The sequence below is a fragment of the Paroedura picta genome, chromosome 2 (assembly GCF_049243985.1).
Source record: "Paroedura picta isolate Pp20150507F chromosome 2, Ppicta_v3.0, whole genome shotgun sequence".
In the NCBI taxonomy this organism is placed as follows: Eukaryota; Metazoa; Chordata; class Lepidosauria; order Squamata; family Gekkonidae; genus Paroedura; species Paroedura picta.
Window position 1 is genome coordinate 72,000,505 of NC_135370.1, and position 20,276 is coordinate 72,020,780.

Consider the following 20,276-nt stretch of genomic DNA (forward strand, 5'->3'; position numbering starts at 1 on the left):
TCTAAGCTTAGATAAAACTCTGTTGTACCAAGTCGAGATACAAAGATCATTTAGTAGGTCACAAATCAAGCTTCCCAAATTGGCCAACCAATACTTAAGGGTTAATAGCCAAGCTTTTAAAGCCAAGTGTTCTTTTATAGTACAGTTAACGCTTCTGGGTAGTGGTATCCAAAAGTCTGCAAGGCGAACAAACTGGTCAGTCCTAGAGGAGATCAGCCCAGCCTGCTCCTTAGAAGGCCAGATCCTGAAGATGAAACTCAAATACTTTGGCCACCTCATGAAAAGGAAGGACTCCCTGGAGAAGAGCCTAATGCTGGGAGCGATGGAGGGCAAAAGAAGAAGGGGACGACAGAGAATGAGGTGGATGGATGGAGTCACTGAAGCAGTAGGTGCAAACTTAAATGGACTCCGGGGAATGGTGGAGGACAGGAAGGCCTGGAGGATCATTGTCCATGGGGTCATGATGGGTCAGGCATGACTTCACACTTAACAACAACAATCCAAAAAGAAACACATTGGAACAGAGACTAACAACATTTTAAAGAAATTGTTGCAATAGTGACAGTCAACAGGAGGCTTCCAGTCACACTGGTTGTCCTGGCAACTATTCTCCAGAGTCCCATGTGTAGATCTTTCATATCACCTATTACTGGGTCTTTTAAACTAGAGATCTCAGGGATTGAACCTGGAATCTCCGGCATGCAAAGCAGATTCTCTACCACTAAAACATGGACCCAGCCATGGACCCACCCCTTCATAAGTCAGTCATACTAGAAACCAGTAATATAAGTAAGGCTCTTTAACTCGTTTGCGACCTTCAGACCTAGTAAGCCTCCATTCTTAGTGGGGATGTAGTTATATTGTAACTCACGCTCTTTCTTCCTCTCTGTTTGTGACGGTTGACGGTTCTGTGTTTCTTCGCAGTTTATCCACAGGAAGCTCATAAAATAAATGGAAGGGTGGGTGTCATTGCCATCCCATGAGGGTCTATAACTTTTATTTGTTTTTAGGATTTTGTCAAAGTATCCCAGGGAAACTACTGCATACTGCCAGGTGGAGAAGACACCCTCCCAGGTACCTAATCCTCACTTCTTGGTTTACCCCCAACCTCCACCCAAGGAAATGCTGTCCCCTTGCCAGCTTGAGATTACCAGAGTGCCTTGTTGTTGATCTGCTGGTGATAAACAAAGTGCCCTAGTCTGATCACTATACCCTGAAGGCCTGGCTGCACACTCCATCCCTACCCTGTGTAGGCAGGGGGCAAATTTATGCCCGCCCACAGAGGCTAATGGATCTGGTTGAATTCATGAATGCTCTGTCAGACCCAATGCCTCCCAGTGACACATTGGATGATTTGGTGGATGACTGGCAAAACCAGCTGTCTGTCACCATGGACAAAATCACCACCCCAATGCCCTCTCAGCCGCTGCCCCCTGGTATCCCTGGGGTGGGACAATGGACACCAGGTCTGTACCCATTTCAGTCCCAAGGGGCATGCCAGTAGATGTGCTCCTACATCACAAACCATTGCCTGGCCTGCGGGGCCCTGCCAATTACTGCCCCGTCTTGCATCTAGCCTTTCTGGGGAAGGTGATTGAATTGGCGACCACAGATTGGTTGCACCTCGCAAGCATTCCTGAGGAGGAAGTATCAGTTCTGGTATCCATTCACCCTGGCTCCTTTCACCCTGACAATTGACCCCTGGAGGCAGCTGGACTGAGGTCGGTCAGCATTGCTAGTGCTATTAGACCTCACAGCAGCATTCAACGTTGTTGATCATGAGCTTTTAACTCACTGCCTGATCAAGGTGGGCATATGGTGATTAGCCTTTAAATGGCTGATCTCTTTCCCCCAAAGTTGAGGGCAGAGAGTAGCCATCGGGGAAGAGCTGTTAGAGTATCGCAGGGTGCAGTTCTCTCCCTGATGCTATTCAGCATCTTTAGGCACCCTCTTGCACAGCTGACTTGGGAGTTTGGACTGAGTTGTCACCAATATGCTGATGGCACCCAGCTCTATCTGCTTATGGAGAACCAGTCAAATACACCCCCAGACTCACTGGCCAGATACTTGGAGGTGACAGTGGAATGGCTCCAACAGAGCTGCCTGGAACTAAATCCCAAAAAGACAGAGGCCAGGTGAGGAAGTACATCTCCCTGCCTTGACAGGGGTACAATTAACAACTTTTCACTCTGTCAGGAATTTGGGGGTAATCTTTGATGCAATGGAGGCACGGATCACAAATGTAACTCACCACACCTTTTTTCATCTTTGCCAGGCGAAGCTACTAGCACCCTATCTGATCCCAGTAATCCATGCAATTGTCACCCCCATGCTAGATTATTATAATTTACTTTACATGGGCCTATCCCTGCCCTTGATCTGGAAACTGCAACTGGTGCAAAATGCAGTTGTTTGGGTTCTCACAAGGATACCACGGAAGGCCCATATTCACTCTGTCCTCTAGCAGCTCTATTGGTTACTGGTTGAATTCCAGATCAAGATCAAGGTAATGATTATGATCTTCAAGGCTATTTGCAGTCTTGGCCCTGCATACCCGAGAATATGCCTCTCCTAATATACCCCCAGAAGAGCACTTAGATCATCCATTGCCAGTATGCTGTTGGTTCCTGGCTCAAAGAAAGTGCATCTGGCCTCGACCAGAGTCCTGGCCCCAATTTGGTGGAATGTAATACCAATGGAGATGCAGGCCCTGACAGAACTATCAAGTTCCACAGGGCCTGAAAAATAGTGCTATTCTGCCAGGTGTACAGTTGAGGCCAGATCAAACAAATAACCTTAAAGAGCCCACTCCCCTCCTCAAAATATAGCCCCACAGAGAACTTCAGCATAGATAACAGGGCACTCAGGATGATAATTTCAATGGTTTTACTGTTTTTATGGTTTTATTAGAATTTATATTTATTCTGAATTTTAACATGTGCACCTCCCTGAGCCTACCTAGGAATCTAATAAATAATAATAATAAATGAATAAATACATAAATATTACATATACCAGCAAGCTGAAGATTTGTTTAGCTCTCATAGTTCAGGCAGGTTGTTCTTCATACCCCTAATGCAGTGCCTCTGTTCATTGTTTTTTCATATTATTTTGAGAAGGGCAAATATTTGTACAATTGTTCTGGGGACAGGGGAGCACTGTCTTGGTTACACTTCAGGTTCCAGGCAATTGTCTCCTTCAAGCTGGCTTTTCCTTCAGTTCCAGTCTTAGAAACCTGTTTTTCAGAGTTTGCTGCATGAGGAGAAAATATCTGTTTGTGGCGGGGATGCTTCCAAATATCCCATTAATTACTCTGTAATTGTATGATTGTTCTCAGTGTCCTGTGTAACCATATTTATTAGCTCTTGATCAGGAAAATATTAGGTTGCCTGTCAATATCACATTAATTTTCCATTTGTGTCAGTGTACTGGCAGTGAAGTGCTTTCCAAGACTAGTTTTTGTGCAGAAGCACGAGTTGACTTGCAAGTAGTGACTCTAACATCAATTGTCCTTATCATTTGGGGAGATTTCACATGGTTACAACACACTACACCAAATGCTTGTTTCTTGATCATAGGTTGGGAACTCAAATAGAGACTGCAAGAGCCAACAATATACAGATGAAGATCATGGGAATCCACCAGGAATAAAAGACCACTATGCCATTCGGTCTACTGCTGATAGCCTTTTTAGGCCCGGGTTGGAAAATTCAGTGGAAAAATGGATTGGGGTTTGGAGAAGCAGAAAAAACAGCCTGCTTCAGATGAGTTCTCTCCTAAAATTGAGTCCTTTTATGGAAAAAGATGCCCAGTGTTTAGCTTCTATTAAAAAGAAGCTGGTGGAAGTACAAGGGGCAAATAGTGACTTGCAGGCACAGGTGGAAAAGCAGCAGCCAAACAATGTATTTTCCACCCAGGAATTAAGCTCCGTGTTACCAGAACTCTGTAGAAAGGAGACCACTGAAGGTGTCAGCCAGTGGAAACAACAGGACTTGGGAATATTGATGTGGGAGCTTGGGGCTTTACAACAGAAGATGTCCCAGGAGCAAAAGGAAAACACAAGCATAAGACAAGCCCTTTCTGAGGAAAACAGTGCTCTGAAAGAAGACCTGGCAAGACATAAAAGACAGCATGAAGAGAAAATGGAAGAGAAGGAAAAACTGCAGCAGGAGCTCACCAAGGCCATAAGAGCCCTCAGAGAAGCAGAACATAAGATTGCTAATCTGTCTGGTGAATGCCAAGAGGCTTGGGACAAGAAAATTGCTGCTGAAAAGTCTCTAGAGGAGGCTCATCAGCGGCTGAGTACTCAGGAGGTAGAAAAAAGGAAGCAGTTGGCAGACATTGAGGCTCAAGAATTGAGGCGACAGCAGCTGACATCTCGATGCCAAGGACTGCAGGAGAAACTGAGGGTGTGTGAAGAGAGTCTGAAGAAATGGGAATCTCAGGCAGTCACTTTGCAAAGCCATCTGGAAGCAGCAGTGGAACAGCCAGAAGGGCTGACTTGCAGACTGGCAGAACGGGAAGAACATTCAGCTCTGTTGGAGAAGGGACTCCTAAGGGAGAAATTAGAGAGAAGTCTTGGTGAGATAGAGGCCCTTGAGAGGGAGAAGGAGACCCTTATTGAAACTTTGGTCTCTAAAGAACAGAATCTGGTGTTTTCAAAACTAGAAATTCAGGATATTCAGAAGGAGCTATCTACATCTCAAGAGCTGGTTGTCACCCTTCAGAATGCTTTGATGGAGCAGGAGAAGGCCTTGAGAAATAGGGAAGAAGTAGCTCAGAGACTGCAGGGAGACTTGAATGACCAGTTAGCTGAGCTACAGAAGGCCGTGGAGAAAAACACTGCACTGAAAGAGGAGCTGGAGGAAATGGCCAGCAAGAACTCTCAACTGGAGGCCCAAGTTATTGAAAAGCAAGTCAGGTGGGAAAGAAATGTGCGTGAACTGAAGAGTGAATTGGGAACTTTCGAAAAGGAGGCAAACAAAATGGAAAAGGAGAAACAGGATCTCCAGGCCACACTACAACAAGCCCTTAAAGAAAAGGGGGCCTTGGAGAAACAACTTCAAAGCACTACTGCCACCATGGAGACACGGACCCATGAGGCCACACAGCTTAGAAATGAACTGGAGAAGTTGACAACCACCAGCCAGACACTACAGAAAGCCTTGCAAGAGAAAAATGAAACTGTGGTCTCAGACCTAAAACAGGAGTGTCTGAAGTTGAGAAACCAAGTGGAACAACTGGAACTTGACAAAATACGGGTCACTAACATAGCAGAAATGCTAAGTACAGAGCTGGAACAATGCTGGGAGTTGCCAACAGAAAAAGTTTCTCAGCAGAAGGCACTGGCTTCTTCTACCACTGTACTAGATCTGTCATCCAGTACAGGAGTAGAAGTCAAGACTGTAACCGGTGAGAGAAGCATTACAGAAAGAAACAGCCATGGAGTGGCAAAGTCACAGCAGACAGAAAACACAGTTCTTCAGATGGATGTGCTGCAAAACTGGGAAAGAGTCATCAAAAAGGACACCAGCATGAAGTCCAGAATGGAAATCTACGGGAAGGTAGGAGCCTATTGTTCCATTGTCAGAGGTAGCCAATAGCTGGGATATAAGATGTAGATGATTCTGAACACGTCTGCAGGCCTGGCATCCCTTTTCTGTATTGGGAAGGGAAACAAATCTATATCACAAGCCAAATCAAAAGCCCTGGTCATTGTGGTTTTGTGAGGGTTCCATAGAGATAATGCAGATAATTTGCTACATCCTAAAACAGTGGCCAAAATTCTCTTTAAAGATTCTGGAACTGACAAGGTAAAGAATTGTATTGGTAGAAAGAAATAATAATAATACTTCACATTTATATAGTACTTACAGCATGATCGTGCTGTAATCCTTACAAAAGCCCAGTAACAGAAATCAGCCCTGTTTTCCCCATTTCGTAAATAAGAAGCTGAGGCTGAAAGTGAGTTACTGATAACTACACAGTGAGTTTATGGCAATAGTGATATTTGAACCAGAGAGCTCTCAGAGTGTAGCTCATTCATTTGCCCATCACCCTAGCTCCCTGAACAGGCCCACACCCCTGCAAAGGAAGGCATTCTGAGGGCCGTTCCGCATTCGTCCAAAATAGCACAATGGTTACTAATTGAAATCGCTACAGTTTTGCCGTTATGCACAACGTCGTTGACAATCTGCAACACTCCTGAAACCGATCCGCAAAAAGCGCTTTGTTGTAGCACTTTCAGGGAAATCCCAAAAAGTGGATTCACCCTCCGGAAAGCGCTACACTCCTGCAACCAATCTGCAACACTAGCGGGAAAGTTCTGTGCGTTACCATTGTTGCGGTTTCTGCAAAGTCCCTCCCCCTGGCTCTCTCCTCTGATCTTCCAGCGAAGCGATCGCCATTTTTTTTTCTCCGAGCGAGCGGAGATCAACGCACCGGCAAGCCTTCGTTTACCCAGTGAGGCTTCCCTGGCTGCAGTCCCTCTGTTTAAAGTCACTAAGCACAAGCATTACAGAGGCCCGTTTGCTGGTTTATTTTCACTTTATTTTTCAGTTTTTGGCTGAAAATCGCGCCCGTGAGGGGGGGGATTTTTTTTTTCACTCGGGGGGAGCGTGGCAACGATGAAACGGCAGCTCATCACCTGCTAGCTGGATGGGTCTCTCTGTTGCAATGAATCAACGCATATTCGTTACAACGGGGGGGGGGTGTTTTTTTTTTTAAAAACCTTCCTTAAAGGGAAAGGAGCTGTTTGGGAGCATGCTAACGGCCGCCCATTGGCTGGTTGACGGCCAGGGGCAGGACACAGTTCAGCAATAGCGCTTTCTTTCTAGCGATTTTTGCCGAGACCGGAACCCTGTGGGAAACGATAGAAACGCAACTGGATTCCACTACAAAGGCAGGTATGCATAACAACGAATTCCACTATTTAAAATGGCGATTTTTCGTTCAGCAAACAATTTGCTACACGGATCCCGGTGCGGAACGGCCCTGAGAGTCAAGCCCCTCTCCCATTGACCACCCACCACTCTGAGCTGCCGGAAGAGAAAAATTTTAAATCCACTATGCCGGCTGTGATGTTTTATCACTTATTGTAAAAAAAAAACAACAGAATTGACAGAATTGACAGGAGGTAGCTGTAAGAATTTCTGGGAAAGCTATGGTTTTGCTATAGACTTTCTAGCAATTTCTGGACCTACCCCACCTCACTTCCATTTTTATCAGAAGGGACATTGATGCTACAGCTGAGGGAGAACAGGGTAAGGATTCTGTTCCTTGGCATCTCAATCTAGGAAACAGGGTATTGGACTAGAGGGACCTTGGGAATAATCCAGTGCATAATCCAGAGGGACCTTGGGAATAATTCCAACAGAGTTGGAAGGGACCTCCAGGGTCATTTAGTCCAGCCCCATGCATAATGCAGGAAATTCCACCCACAGTGACCCCAATTCCATGCCCAGATGATGCCCCCTCCAACCAGCATCACTGGCCAGTCAGGCCTGGAGGAAATTGGCCTCCTGACCCACTGCGTTGATTGGCATTTCCCTGGGCATGCAAGAAAAGGTCACAAGAGTTCTTTTGCTGTGCAGGGTCTGAAGTACTGCTGAAGGTGGAAGAATAAGACTGTGAGGTATGTGTATGGGGTGGGGGGGATGCTGAGCAACCGGCAGCGAAAGGCTTTAAAGCATGGAAATCCAATGGCAATTTTGAAGGTATATGAATCATGAATTTTTGCACACCTGAAAGAGCTGCATAATCCTAGCCCTTGGTGATTTCTTCCCACTTGCTCCTGATTAGGAGGAGAGTGTCTGCTCTCTCTCTAGCTGAAAACCACTGAACTGCTGTGCCTTTTTTTTCCCCTGACTTCCCACAGTGTCTGACTAGCCATCTGGACAAAATGATGGAAGGTGTTCAGAAGGCCAAGCAAACGCTAGCGGCCAAGGAGAATGAGATGAAGTACCTCAAGCAGCAGCTGAGCTGGTAAGTTCAGTCGCTTTCTTACTCAAATTCACTATGAGAATTTGAATGAACAGCCACTCTATCACCTACCCTGTCCTCCTGTCTATATTATTTCCTAACGTACTGTGGCATAATTATATTACGCTTTGTTATAATATAACATAATAAGAAAGCATAATTATCCCGTATTGTTTCCTTAATGGTAGCATACATGGGCTCCTCTCTCCTTCATAATAACCTTGTGAAGTACTGCCATGAATCGGGAGTGATCATCCTACGTACAGTGTTTTAGTTTGCCATGACATGGATAGCCCATAGTATCCTGATCTCATCAGATCTCAGAACACTGGTCACTATTTGGCTGGGTGACTATCAAGGAATACCAAAGTCACTACTCTGAGGCAGGCAATGGGCAAACCTCTCATGCTTTGAAAACCCTGAAGAGTCATCAACAGACAGCAAAATGGTTTTTTTAATTGTGTCAGTGAATATTAGTGCTAGTTAATTCTTGGATATATATGGCTTCGACTTAATTAGATGTATTCGGGCAAATCCTGGCACATGTACAGAGACCATCATGATGAACTGCAGAGGTCACATAAGTCCAAGAGAAACTGCAGAGGTCAGAGGTGTCTCACAATATAAAGGGAAAAGGAAATGATTATATAATTATTAAACACTTTGCTTTGGGAAGTATACAGGGGATGGTGTATTTCCTAACAGAGAATTCTCAGCCCTCCCCTGAGCTACAGTTTCTAAGACTCTTTGAAGAGAGCCTTGAGAGTTAAAGTGACATAAACCCAGGACTACCTCCATAACACTGATAGGACTTCAAAAGTTCCTCTTCCTGCTGCTTAGGTCTCAAGAGGACAAGCAAAAGGAGCAGCAGTTGCTGAAGGAAATCCAACAAGAATTGCAGGAAAAGGAAAAGAAATTCCAAGGGAAGCTGTCAGAACAGGGGGAGTTAATCTGCAGCTTGAAGGGAAGACTGGTGGAGCTACTGAGGTGAATAAAGGGAGCCTGAGGGGAGCTGGGGGAAAGAGGAGCAGTATCGACCTATAAGGGTGACTTTGAAAATACGTTATTTTGGTTGCATAAAAGCCACAGCACACTAAGTCTATCAGACAGTCCATCAAGAATCACATATTGCCAGTTGTGCCTCTTGGTCCGAACCCATATCTCTCTGCTATTCCTGCCATGGACTCTCCAGATATATCTGAAACTACTGATAGCATGCAATCTATCAACTTTATGACTAGGCATTGTGAAAATAACTATGTTAGGAAATATTTACATTTGCCCTCCTTAAAGGTTTTAATAAATGGATTTCTACCCTAGTAAGTCCTGAATCAATACAAAAAATGTGTCCTTTCATATTTCTGGGATCCCAAGAGGAAGGCAGAGACCTAGCTTTGTTTCAGACTAGTCAATGAAAGAAAGAGAGTAGTGATTGATGTGTTGCTCTCCATGTCCTCTTGTCTTCCTCAGAGAGAAGGATGCCCTGTGGCAGAAGACTGAAGGCATCACCTCCTCAGCTGCATGCCCAGCTCCTCAGATCTCAGGGATGTGTGCTCACTGCAAGAAAGATTTCAGGCTCATGTCACGCCGATACCAGTGCAGGTGATGAGGCCAGTACTTTGGTTGTTGGTGGGAAGAACTGAGAGGGGTAGATATTTTGGGGGAAAGTAGAGTGGAAATTGTGGCAGACCAGCCCTCCTGACCCATGAGAGACACTCAGCATAGGATGGACATGGGCCCTCCAAGATGACCTTGTGAAGACCCTAGCAGCCGCATTTTGCACCAATTGCAATTTCCAGATCAGAGACAAGGGCCAAGTGTTCTGGTGACAGGTACGATACTAGTAGAGTACTCGTAGGGCACAGATGGTGAAATGCCGCTTGGGCATTTTTCATGATCTGAGCCTCCATAGATAATGAAGCATCAAAGATCACCCCAAATTCCTGGCTATAGGGCACAGCCATCAACTGCGCCCCATCCAGGCAGGGGAGGTGCACTTGCTGATTCTGCCCCTTTATACCTAGCCATAGGGCCTCCGTCCTGGAAGGATTGAGTTTCAGTTGGCTCTGCCTGAGCCATCCAGATATTGCTTCCAAACATCTGGCAAATGTTTCTGGGGGGGGGGGGAGTCTGGCCATCCATCCATCAGGAGATAGAGCCAGCTGTCATCTGCATACTGGTGACAGCCCAGCCCAAAGCCCCTGATAAGCTGTGCCAGAGGGTAGATATAGATGTTGAAAAGCATGGGAGAGAGTATTGCCCCTAGTGGCCCCCCACAGGGGAGCACAAAGGGACCAGACAACTCCCCCCCCCCGTGTCTTGTTCTGTGGGGAGGAAATCATCCATTGAAAGGCTTCCCCTCTAATCCCTGTCTTGGCGAGGCAGTGGGCTAACAACTCGTGGTCGACCACATCAAATGCAGCCGACAGGTCTAAAAGCACAAAAATAGCCAAATCGGTGGTGCCAGAAATCATCCCTCAAAGTGACCAGCACAGTCTCCACCCCATGGCCAGGATGGAAGCCCGATTGGTATGGGTCAAGGGCAAAAAAAAAAAAACGTTATGATCTTTCCAAAACAAAAATGTTAAAAGCAAGGAGCATTCCCCATGGCTGGATTTGCCAAGGGAGATAGGGAGCTGTCCAGTCAGGGCAAGAGACAAGATTGTTGAAGCAGTGGAGGAGCTGTCCAGTTAGGGCTGATATATAAGACAGGGATCTGTGCTGGAGGCATCTGCAGCAGCAAAATCCAGTCAACTTTATACCTAGTCTTTGGCTCCCTCTTCCTGGTGTGTTTGTAAAGCTGATCCTGGTCATAGGCCTGGGTTTCTTCCTCATGAACAGAACTGGAGAAAGGGTGGCCTCATACCTTCTGATATGGCTCAGGCATTTAACTTTTTTTGGTCTGGAAATATTGATAGGGATTAGAGGAGATCCTGAGCTCTCATATTTTATTGGAATGTTCTCTGTATTCTGATTTAAGATGTTGTTTCATTTTATGTGGTTGGTGAATTTCTACTATTGTAATCCAAGAAGGGTGATCCATTTTCTAATCTTAGATAAAAATCGAATATAACTTTGAATGTGACAAAAAAGTATTCCTTTAGAATTGGGGAAAATAGAGGCAATAATTGAAATTTCAGATTGTTATACTGCTTGAGATATAGAGCTTTCATGGAACAATGGAAAGAACTATGTAGAAATTAATTGATATCTTCATGTGTGTGGGCTACTAAAGAATGAGGGATGTGTGATTTGGATAGTCCAAAAAGTACCTGAATCAATGTTGGTTTGGACTAATCCAGTCCAAATCAGCCTTCCCCTGAAGTTTAAACTGCCCAAGTCAGCCTTGGCTGAATTGCCAAACCACAATTTTGATGCAATTTGGCCATAGGGAGACAGGGCAGCTTGAAGGGAGCCAGAATTTTCCTTTTCCATCTATTCCGTGGTCTTGAAGGACAGGGGGTTGAGGTAGATGCACCAGATTTGCAGCATAGCTGCAGACACCTCTCTTCAAAATAATTGCCAAATTTTAAAAAGATTGGACTGGGGAGTCCAATTCTTTGAAAACCCAAAAAGGGTGCCGCCACCTGACCTCCAATGTTTCCAATGGCAAGACAAGAATCTTTCTTGTCATTGGAAACAATGGAACTCTCATGGGGTATCCTCTTTGGGTGCCTGTTGAATCGAACCCCCTGGTTCAATCTTTTGGAAACCTGGGGATTCTTTTGAGGAGAGGCTCCTTCAGCTATGCTGCAAATATGGTGCCTCTACCTCAAACCTCTGCCCCGTCCAGACCATGGAAAAGACAGAAAGGGGAAATTGACTTTAATGGTACTATTGATGTTAATAGTGCCAAATTGCTTCAGATTCAGTCAAATTGATTTGGCTGAATTCAAGCCAGGGAAGGGTGCTTTGAATTCAGCCCAAATCAATTTGGGACAAATCCAAAATGATCCAAAACATTTTTTTTTTGTTCCCTTAAGGAACCTCAGTGTATTGGTTTTTAGATTTCTTTCTTACCTTGTTCTAACAGATGAATATATTCATTTCTCACTATTATAACATTTTCTTGTAGGTTAGCCTAATAAGGATTTAATAATTAATACCCAAGCCCATCCAATGAGAATCATTGTGAAGATAGTATTTTAACCTAGATGTTACATGTCTACACCTGGCACTCTTAGTTGATGCCACACAGCTGAGATCCAAAGCCCCACCCCCTTGGTAAACAACAGCTGCAGAAAAGGGAAGTCTTCACCCAAAATAGGATGCTTTGATTTTCACAAACTGTTGGAGTGGTAAGAGCTGTTATTAGTGGCGTAAGATGGGAAATATCTCACAAAATTCAATAGCTGTGATTGTTTTACTTCATATTTATGGCAAAGAAAGGAATGGAAGGAAGCTATTCAGCTGCTTGCAGAGGTGTGTAAGGTGGAAGGAACTGAGCTCTTAGCTTGCTAAAAACCCGTTGTTCCTTCATTGGTGAGGCCCTTGTTTATACAATCAGATGCACCCTGGAGCGTGTGTGTGTGCAATGTGAATCAGAAAATGAATAGAATTCAGCTTGCAGAGAATCTCTGCCTTAATATTTTTAACTGGTTCTTGTTCATATGGCTAGGAGATAAGCTTGAAAGTCTGTGGACAAAATCAGCTGAAATTTCAGTAATCAGATAAGAGGCTAAGAGGGCAATCCCGGGGAGGGGGGATCGAAATAGCAAGGCAACTGACTCCTGGCAGAACTCCAATGTATGCCAGTGTAAGGGGGGCTTACACTGGTGCAGGGCACAAGCAGTGCTGGGCTGTGCACTTCTACTGGCACAGCTGAGTTGCAGCCACATGCTGGCGGAGTGATGGTGCAAACCCCTGTGCCAGCAGAAACATGGGCATGTCAGGAGATGTGGCTCCCAAAGCATTTTCAGTGTGAGAACACCCCCAGAACAGGCACAAAAATGCTGGCATTGCCCATTGGCGGCCATACTAACTCCTAATTCATTCCCCCTCATTCATCTGCAGTCACACCCTCAAGAACTCAAGCAGTTCAGGGTATGGGCCAAGTGTGCATTCAATCAGCACATCCCTCACACTGGCCCTGCCTCACCCTACAGATCATTTCAGAAGGTCACCCCACAGAAAGTTGCCATTCTTAGACTTAGAACTAACATACATATACCTTGGTGTCAGGCAAAACACAGACAGGGCATGTACTTAAGAGGAATATACCACTGGGAGAGCATGTCCACACTCTGTGGCTGATGTCTCCCAGACTGCAGACCCACATGTACAGCAGCCCATCCACTGGGATCTCAGGCCAACAACAGTGGCCTCAAGCTGCTCTGGACAAGGCGTCTCCCCATCCTGAACTCAGCAGTCAGGGGGGTCAGAGTTTCCCACTCATACATGGTCCCCACACCCAAGTCAGCTGCTGGGGGAGGGGCCTGAAGGTGGTATTCCTTTGGTGGTCTCTCATCCAAATGCTAGCCAGGGCTAAATCTGCACGGAGTTTTATTCTAATCCCAGGTAGATTCAGTCCCTGCAGTCTACACTGAATGTGATTTCCATTTTGATTTTGGGTGATTTAAATTTTCCTTCTGCAGCAAGAAGGCTTGATCTAGAGTGACCCTACCTTTCCCATGCAACATTCTGGAGTGGATATAACCCTTGATATTTGAAAAATCGGCATGAGTAAAGGTGCAGCTCTCTGCTTGTCCTGAACTAACTAGCTGCCTCAAGCCTCCAATGCTGTAGAAAAGCCCTGATTGGGGCTTCCTCGTTCCCAGGTTGCAAGGTTTCTCTTAAAGGGGAAGCCCTAACCTCTCAGCAGAGGCTCCAGAAGGCCTAACTTCTATCAGCAGAGATTTTCCTCTTGGATTTATTCTGCTGACTCCAACCCTCCCCCCCCCTCGCTTCAAGAAAAGAAAGAGGCTCCTGCTACACTTGGCACCCCCCCCCCCCTCTTCTGAGCTTCCCTGATCACATGCAGAACAGTTTTCTGTTTCAATGGGGGGGTGGGGATAGAGGAAGACCCGAGTTCAAATCGATCTGAATTCAGCAGGATCCTCAACGGAATAAACAAAATAAGTGCAGAATCAGCCCAGGTCTGACTCTGCTTAGTTTCCAGGATCTGATGAGATTCACCTAGCCTGGGAAAATGGTAGAAGTACGCCATAGAAGAAACTAAAATCCTACAGTGATCTCACATCTCTACCAAGTTCCATCTGTTCTCCCAAACTACCCCCTGCACAGGCACTGCCCCCAAATCTCCAAGAATTTCCAAAGCCAGAGCTGACAACCCTATCTTCAAGGAGGTGTGCAAATGATCTTCCTAATGTTTTCCTAATTGCATGTGTGCCTGCAGGATTTTTGCTCCTATATGATGAGGGATGATTCTGTCATTTGTTTCAGATTAGATGGCTAAATAAGTAACTATTCCATGTCTCTGTCTTTGCAGGTTATGCCACAGCACTGTGTGCCATGCTTGTTCTGTGAGCAGTGGACATAGGGAGCACTGCTGCCTCTCATGCTACCAGAAGAGAAATGGCCAAGGCACCTGAACACAGGTTTTAACAAGCTGTCAGGTTCCTTCATCTATGAGTCATCCTATAAAGAGCTCCCTCCCCAAATATCATCGGGGATTGGACTTGGCTTCATTTGGGGCAGCCAGGATTGCAAATGAATCAAGAAAGTCACATGGTAGCTATCAAGAATGTCAATAAAGATAAGGGAGAAACTGAAAATTAAATTGAAATCAGGAATGATCTTCCTGAATATCAAGGACATTTGAGTGCAATTTCCACTCTTTCTCAAGCTCCAATATTGGCTGAACGTTTCCCTGACATTTCTCTGAACAATATAGCCAGGCTTCCAAAGCCAGCCCAAACTCAGGAGTTCACCATGTGTTTTTTGCCCCTGTATCTAAACATTTCTCAGACCTCATTTAAGAGACTTAATGCTCCGATAGTGCAATTAGGTGGCTAGAAAGAGGCATGTTTTTTAATCCAGTTTAACTTGCAGAAAAAAATTGGTCAGCCTTCTAACCTGTGGTCACTACTATAGATGCTTGGGGAGGCAGGTGTATGTATGCATACCACCCAACTGAACTGGTTTATTCCTGTAGAGAATGTGAGCAGCACATTCACATAAGGTGGCAGAGTGTGAAAAACGGCAACTTCATAAGACCCCCACCCCCCAACATGCAGTTATCTTCGATGTATGCTTATCTGCAGCAGCCAAAGGAGAAAGGAAGAGAAACTGTGCCAAGCAAAATTTACCCAGACTCACTTCCTAAGCCAGACCATGAAAGAATTGTGTCTCACCCCGAGGCTCTCTCAGCCTCACCCACCTCACAGGGTGTCTGTTGTGGGAAGAGGAAAGGGAAGGCCATTGTAAGCCGCTCTGAGACTCCTTTGGGTAGAGGAAAGCAGCATATAAGAACCAACTCTTCTTCTTCTAGCAAAAAGCTGGTGTGAACCTCAAAACCATTTAGAGTATTGTGGGGATGGGGAATGATGGAATGGAACAGAGCTGGTCACTGTCGTCCTACCATTTCCATTTTTATTGTCAAGAACTGGAGATAGAATGATTGTAAACTGGGGAGGTCATAATTTAATATCATAATTGCTATGATAAATGACAATATGGTAATTTATCAGAAAGTTAATTATAAAAAATAAATGTATGGTTTTGTAGGCAAATTATTTGTTTGGCTTTTGTTTGGTTCTTTCCCTTGGTTTTTTGGGTTTGTTTGTTTTTTTGTAAAATAAAACATTTTTTCCCAGCTAGCACTTTAGCAAAGAAATCCATACTAGTATTTTTTAAGACATGTTGTGTACTGCAAATGATGGCAAAATGTGATTTAACTAATCAGGAGAAAGGATGAAGGCCTGCAATAACTGTTGAATATGAAACATAGCATTCCTGCCAAAGTTCACTGTTCTTCAGACTTAATCTTCAAGGAGATACAGAATTAGTGCTGTTATGAGGGCACAAGGGCAGGATATTATGGGGGGAGGGCAGAAATAGACTCAAGAATAAGCTTAATCAAATCTTTCCTTAAAAATTTAGAACACTTTAAGAAGTCTCATATACTTAGGTGGAGGTAAAAGTCTTCCCCTTGGTGCCATAGTGGTCGGGGTGTGAGATTAGGATCTTGGAGACTCAGGTTCAAATTCCCAGTCTACCATAGAGCCCACAGGCACTCTCTCTGTCTTGGCTAAATCAGCGAACACAGGGTTGTGAAGATATAATGTGGAGATGCAAAGACATGGTCCACTGTTGTACAGTTGTGCATTTGGTGAAGGAAAGGCAGGATTTAAAAAGTGTTAAATGAATCAACTATCTGTTGGCCACCATCCCATTCAATTTCAGTACCCTTACCTGTAGCTATATATAGCTATATATTTGATGGCTGGTCAGTGATGTACCAGAATGCCCTGTTATACCAACGTTGTCCTCCCAAGTTGCCCATATAGAATCTTCACAATGTATCTGATTCACAATCTTCACTTAAAAATGAATGTCCATCTTCAGGTCTGTCTGCGATACATAGCAGTGGATCTGTGCTTAAAATACCTGGAGCCATTCTGCGCGACTTCAATGTTGCAAAAGGCTTCCAAATTGTAAACGCTACTAATTTGCAGTTATGCACGACGTCGCACACAATCTGCCACACTCCTGAAACAGTCCCGCAAAAAGCGATTCGTTGTAGCGCTTAAAAGGAAATCCAGAAAAGTGGATTCACCCTCCGAAAAGTGCTACACTCTTGCAAACAATCTGCAACAGTAGCGAAAAAGACCTGTGCATTCCCATTGTTGCGGTTCCAGCCAAGTCCCTCCCCCTGGCTCTCTCCTCCGAACCTCTGGCGAAACGATCGCCTTTTTTTTCTCTCGGAGCGAGCAGAAAGCAACGAACCGGCGAGCCTTCATTCACCCAGCGAGGCTTCTCCGGCTACAGTCCCTCCACAGAACTGCTTTAAAGCTTCCCTAAGTCACCAAGCACAACACAGCCCCGTTTGCAAGTTCCCTTTATTTTCGGCTGAAAATCACGCCCGTACACGGGGGGGGGGGAGATTTTTTTTTCACTCAGGGGAGTGTGATAACGATGAATCGCCAGCTCACACGCCAGCTGCCAGCTAGATGGGTCTCTACGTTAGAAGGAATCAAGGCATATTCATTGCAACGTGTGTTTTTCTTTTCCTTTTTTTAAACTGTTCTTAAAGGGAAAGGGGCTTTTTGGGAGCATGATAATGGCCGCCCATTGGCTGTTCATTTGATTGACAGCCAGGGGCAGGACAGAGCACAGAAAAAATCGCTTCCTTTCTAGCAATTTTTTGCGAGACTGGAAACCTGTGGGAAACGATTGAAACACTACTGGATTCCACTACAAAGGCAGGTATGCATAACTCAGAATTGCACTATTAAAAATAGTGTTTCCGCTATCAGGAACCAATTGGCAACATTGGTCCTTGTGCGGAATGGGCCCTGTTATTCTTAACTAAGTTGCCAGTTCTGTAAGGTAGTTCATGCAGCCTGACCAATGGAAAAACCTAAGTTCCGATACAGAAACACTAAACTTGTAGGTTCTCCTATCTTAAACAAACGATCTTTTTCTTACTTGTATTATGGCCTGTTCCATTTCATTTGTCACTACAATGTAGATTAAAAAGCAGAGGGTGCACAATAGCACAATCCTCTTTAGTGGTTTTAGACATAAATATGGGTTAAGGATCTAGTCTGGTGGCCAGGTCTGTCCTATGAAATTCACCCACTATTCCTACATGCTGTTCTAGAAGATAAAAGTCAGGTTTTGGCTATAAGGAGTTGTTGCTGTAGTTGTTTTGCACAGCTAGCTCAAGGGGGGGGGGCTGCATTCATTTATTTCTTCCTATATTCCCACCAAAACAGGCAGTACATCCATCTAGGATTTCCAGTTACAGCCAGTTTCTGTAGGAAAGTGAGCAGGGTCTCAGACACCTTATTCCTGCTCTGATTGTGGTTGTGGAATACAGAAACAACAATAACAACAACAAGAAGTTGTTAGGCATCCTTACATTGATCTAGAATATGGCCTGTTTCATGCAGACACAGAATACATCTAATGCCTGTGAAGTTCAGCTACTGACACATATGGATGGCACACCCATAAACCAGACCATAAATGCCATGTCGATCAAGGAGTCCTATCTGCATAACTTAGTGTATTGAGACAGTGTCGTGTTGACACCCTCTGGATGATTGTTCCATGGGTGCTCTGGGTGATGCTATTTCCCACACCCATCCAAATACACCAAGCATCTGTCTCGACTGCCATTCCAGAGATAGGGGATCTTTGTCTTCCCTTGCCTTGCCCTGAACAAAGATTGTGCTGTCAGTCATTACCAGCCATTCTGCTGCCAGTGAAAGACCCAAGGACAATGGCATCCTTCTTCCTGGGCAATGGGGCAGAAAAGCAAAGGCACTCACATTTGCCAAAGATGGCAGCAGATAGGCCACTTGGCACCCCCACTGGCAGGTTTCCCATAGTCACATTGTGTTCCTTGACTCCCAGTTCTCGTGCCATAACATCTCCATTGATGCCATTTTAAATAGGAGTCTGGGGTTAATCAGGCATATGCAAGTCCCAATGCCCTGCATTCCAGAAAGCGAGTTCTGCTGAAACTAATGAAGGTTAATTCTGAAAAAATAGGCTCAGGAAATAAGACATTTGCCAGCTCAAATGGGCCAAACGGTTTTAAGTTCCTTTGATTGGCACATGCTGACATCCCCATTAAAAAGGCCTAAACATGTTTCCTTTTTTCTTGATAATGCCCCGTCAAAGATCCTCCAACTTCTTTGTGAAAAGGGACATTTAAAAGGCATCACTGCCAGAATATGTCCAAAAAGACAAACTAGTCAGCTGACCCTCTACTTGAACAAGGGGCTACTCCAGGATCCCTCTGACAATACAGGTATCCTGTATTAGAATAGAATAACTTGAATAACAGCTAGTATAACTAGAGTGGCAACAATTTCTTCCTCCTTCCATTGGAGGGGGGGCTTTTAAAATGACGGTAAAAATACATTGCTCTCAACTCACTGTAGGATCAGAAGCTAGTCTGCTCTTATGTCTTTTCCATACCTTTGTCCACATGGCCATCAAAAGATGGTGATATTTCCAGAGTTATCACCTGCTAGGTATGTATATCAAAGGTATAACAAGAGAACTTGTACAGAGTCCCCAGGTTAGGTCTGGTGTCCTCACCCTGTGCGCCACCAGTCAGCCATAGGCTGGCAATCCTAGTTCAAAGCAGCAGCCCTGGACAGCTGCTACTAAAACAACAGAAGTTGAACTCATCCTTTGTCCACACTTTTTCTTATCTGATTGTGTGCCGTTAGCCACTGCATGCAATACTGAGTAAGCAAGAGGTTAGCCTCTTACCCAACCTTTTGTTCCCCTGTACAGGTTTCCTGGTGCTATTGCAGAAGTCTGTTACAATCAAGTTTCTTAAGTGAGAGGTTTCCCAGAGACAATTGCAAAGAAAATGCTGAGTGCCTGGACCAAAGAAGCATGAGAAAGGTTTTGAGTGGAAAAATAATAGAGCTGTCACTCAGCCTAAGAAAGCAAAGTTGATTGATAATTGTCTGAGTTACTACAATTCTGTCTATTCCTACTTTGGCATGGAGAGATTCCCATCTTGCTTCTGAATCTTGCCAGCCACAGTTACTGATGAAACATCAGGGACTAAAACTACCAGACCGCAACCACACAGGACAGAAAACCCACAACTACCAGTTGACTCCAGCCATGGAAGCCTTCAGCAATTCATTGTAAGAAAACAGTTTAGGAGACCTGACTTCAAGTCCCCACTCTGGACTGAAGCTTTCTCTGCCTAACCTGTTGTGGGAATAAAATGGAGGAGAAGAAAATTATGTGTGTCACACTAGAGCACCTTGGAGAAAGGTTGGGATAAAAATGTTCTAAATAAATAAAAATGCATATGAACAAAGCCACAATTTTTCATTTAACGGTATTCAGAAAGAGTGAGGAATCAGATCTGGAGATATACACATACACATGGACACACGCACACCAATCCTAATCTAACAACTATACATGTTGCTTATAAAGTATTTCAAGTGCCTGAAATTGCCTAGTGCCAAACCAAACAATATGTTTGCCTCAAGTCACATTGGAGTGGCCCAAAATGACTTGCAGACAGATGTTATGTCAGAGAAGTAACTAAATTTCCCATACACACTGAGACCCAATTAGGTTCAGAGGAGTGATGCAGGGAGATGGGCTCCAGCTTGCCTTCCCACACG

The 20,276-nt window shown here is 44.7% G+C and overlaps 1 protein-coding gene across 7 annotated transcripts in view; it reads left to right on the top strand.

Annotated features, from left to right (window-relative positions):
- Positions 1-15,671, top strand: part of RUFY4 (RUN and FYVE domain containing 4) — a 55,974-nt gene extending 40,303 nt beyond the window's left edge. For 3 of the 7 annotated variants that reach the window (XM_077320641.1, XM_077320640.1, XM_077320642.1), the window contains exons 7-12: positions 1,011-1,074; positions 3,579-5,564; positions 7,877-7,983; positions 8,821-8,967; positions 9,451-9,582; positions 14,429-15,671. In XM_077320641.1, coding sequence (XP_077176756.1) covers positions 1,011-1,074; positions 3,579-5,564; positions 7,877-7,983; positions 8,821-8,967; positions 9,451-9,582; positions 14,429-14,531 — 2,539 coding nt within the window. In that variant the 3' untranslated portion in view covers positions 14,532-15,671. The other 4 variants (XM_077320643.1, XM_077320646.1, XM_077320645.1 and 1 more) reach the window with 4 other exon arrangements.
- Positions 15,672-20,276: the final 4,605 nt, after the last annotated feature.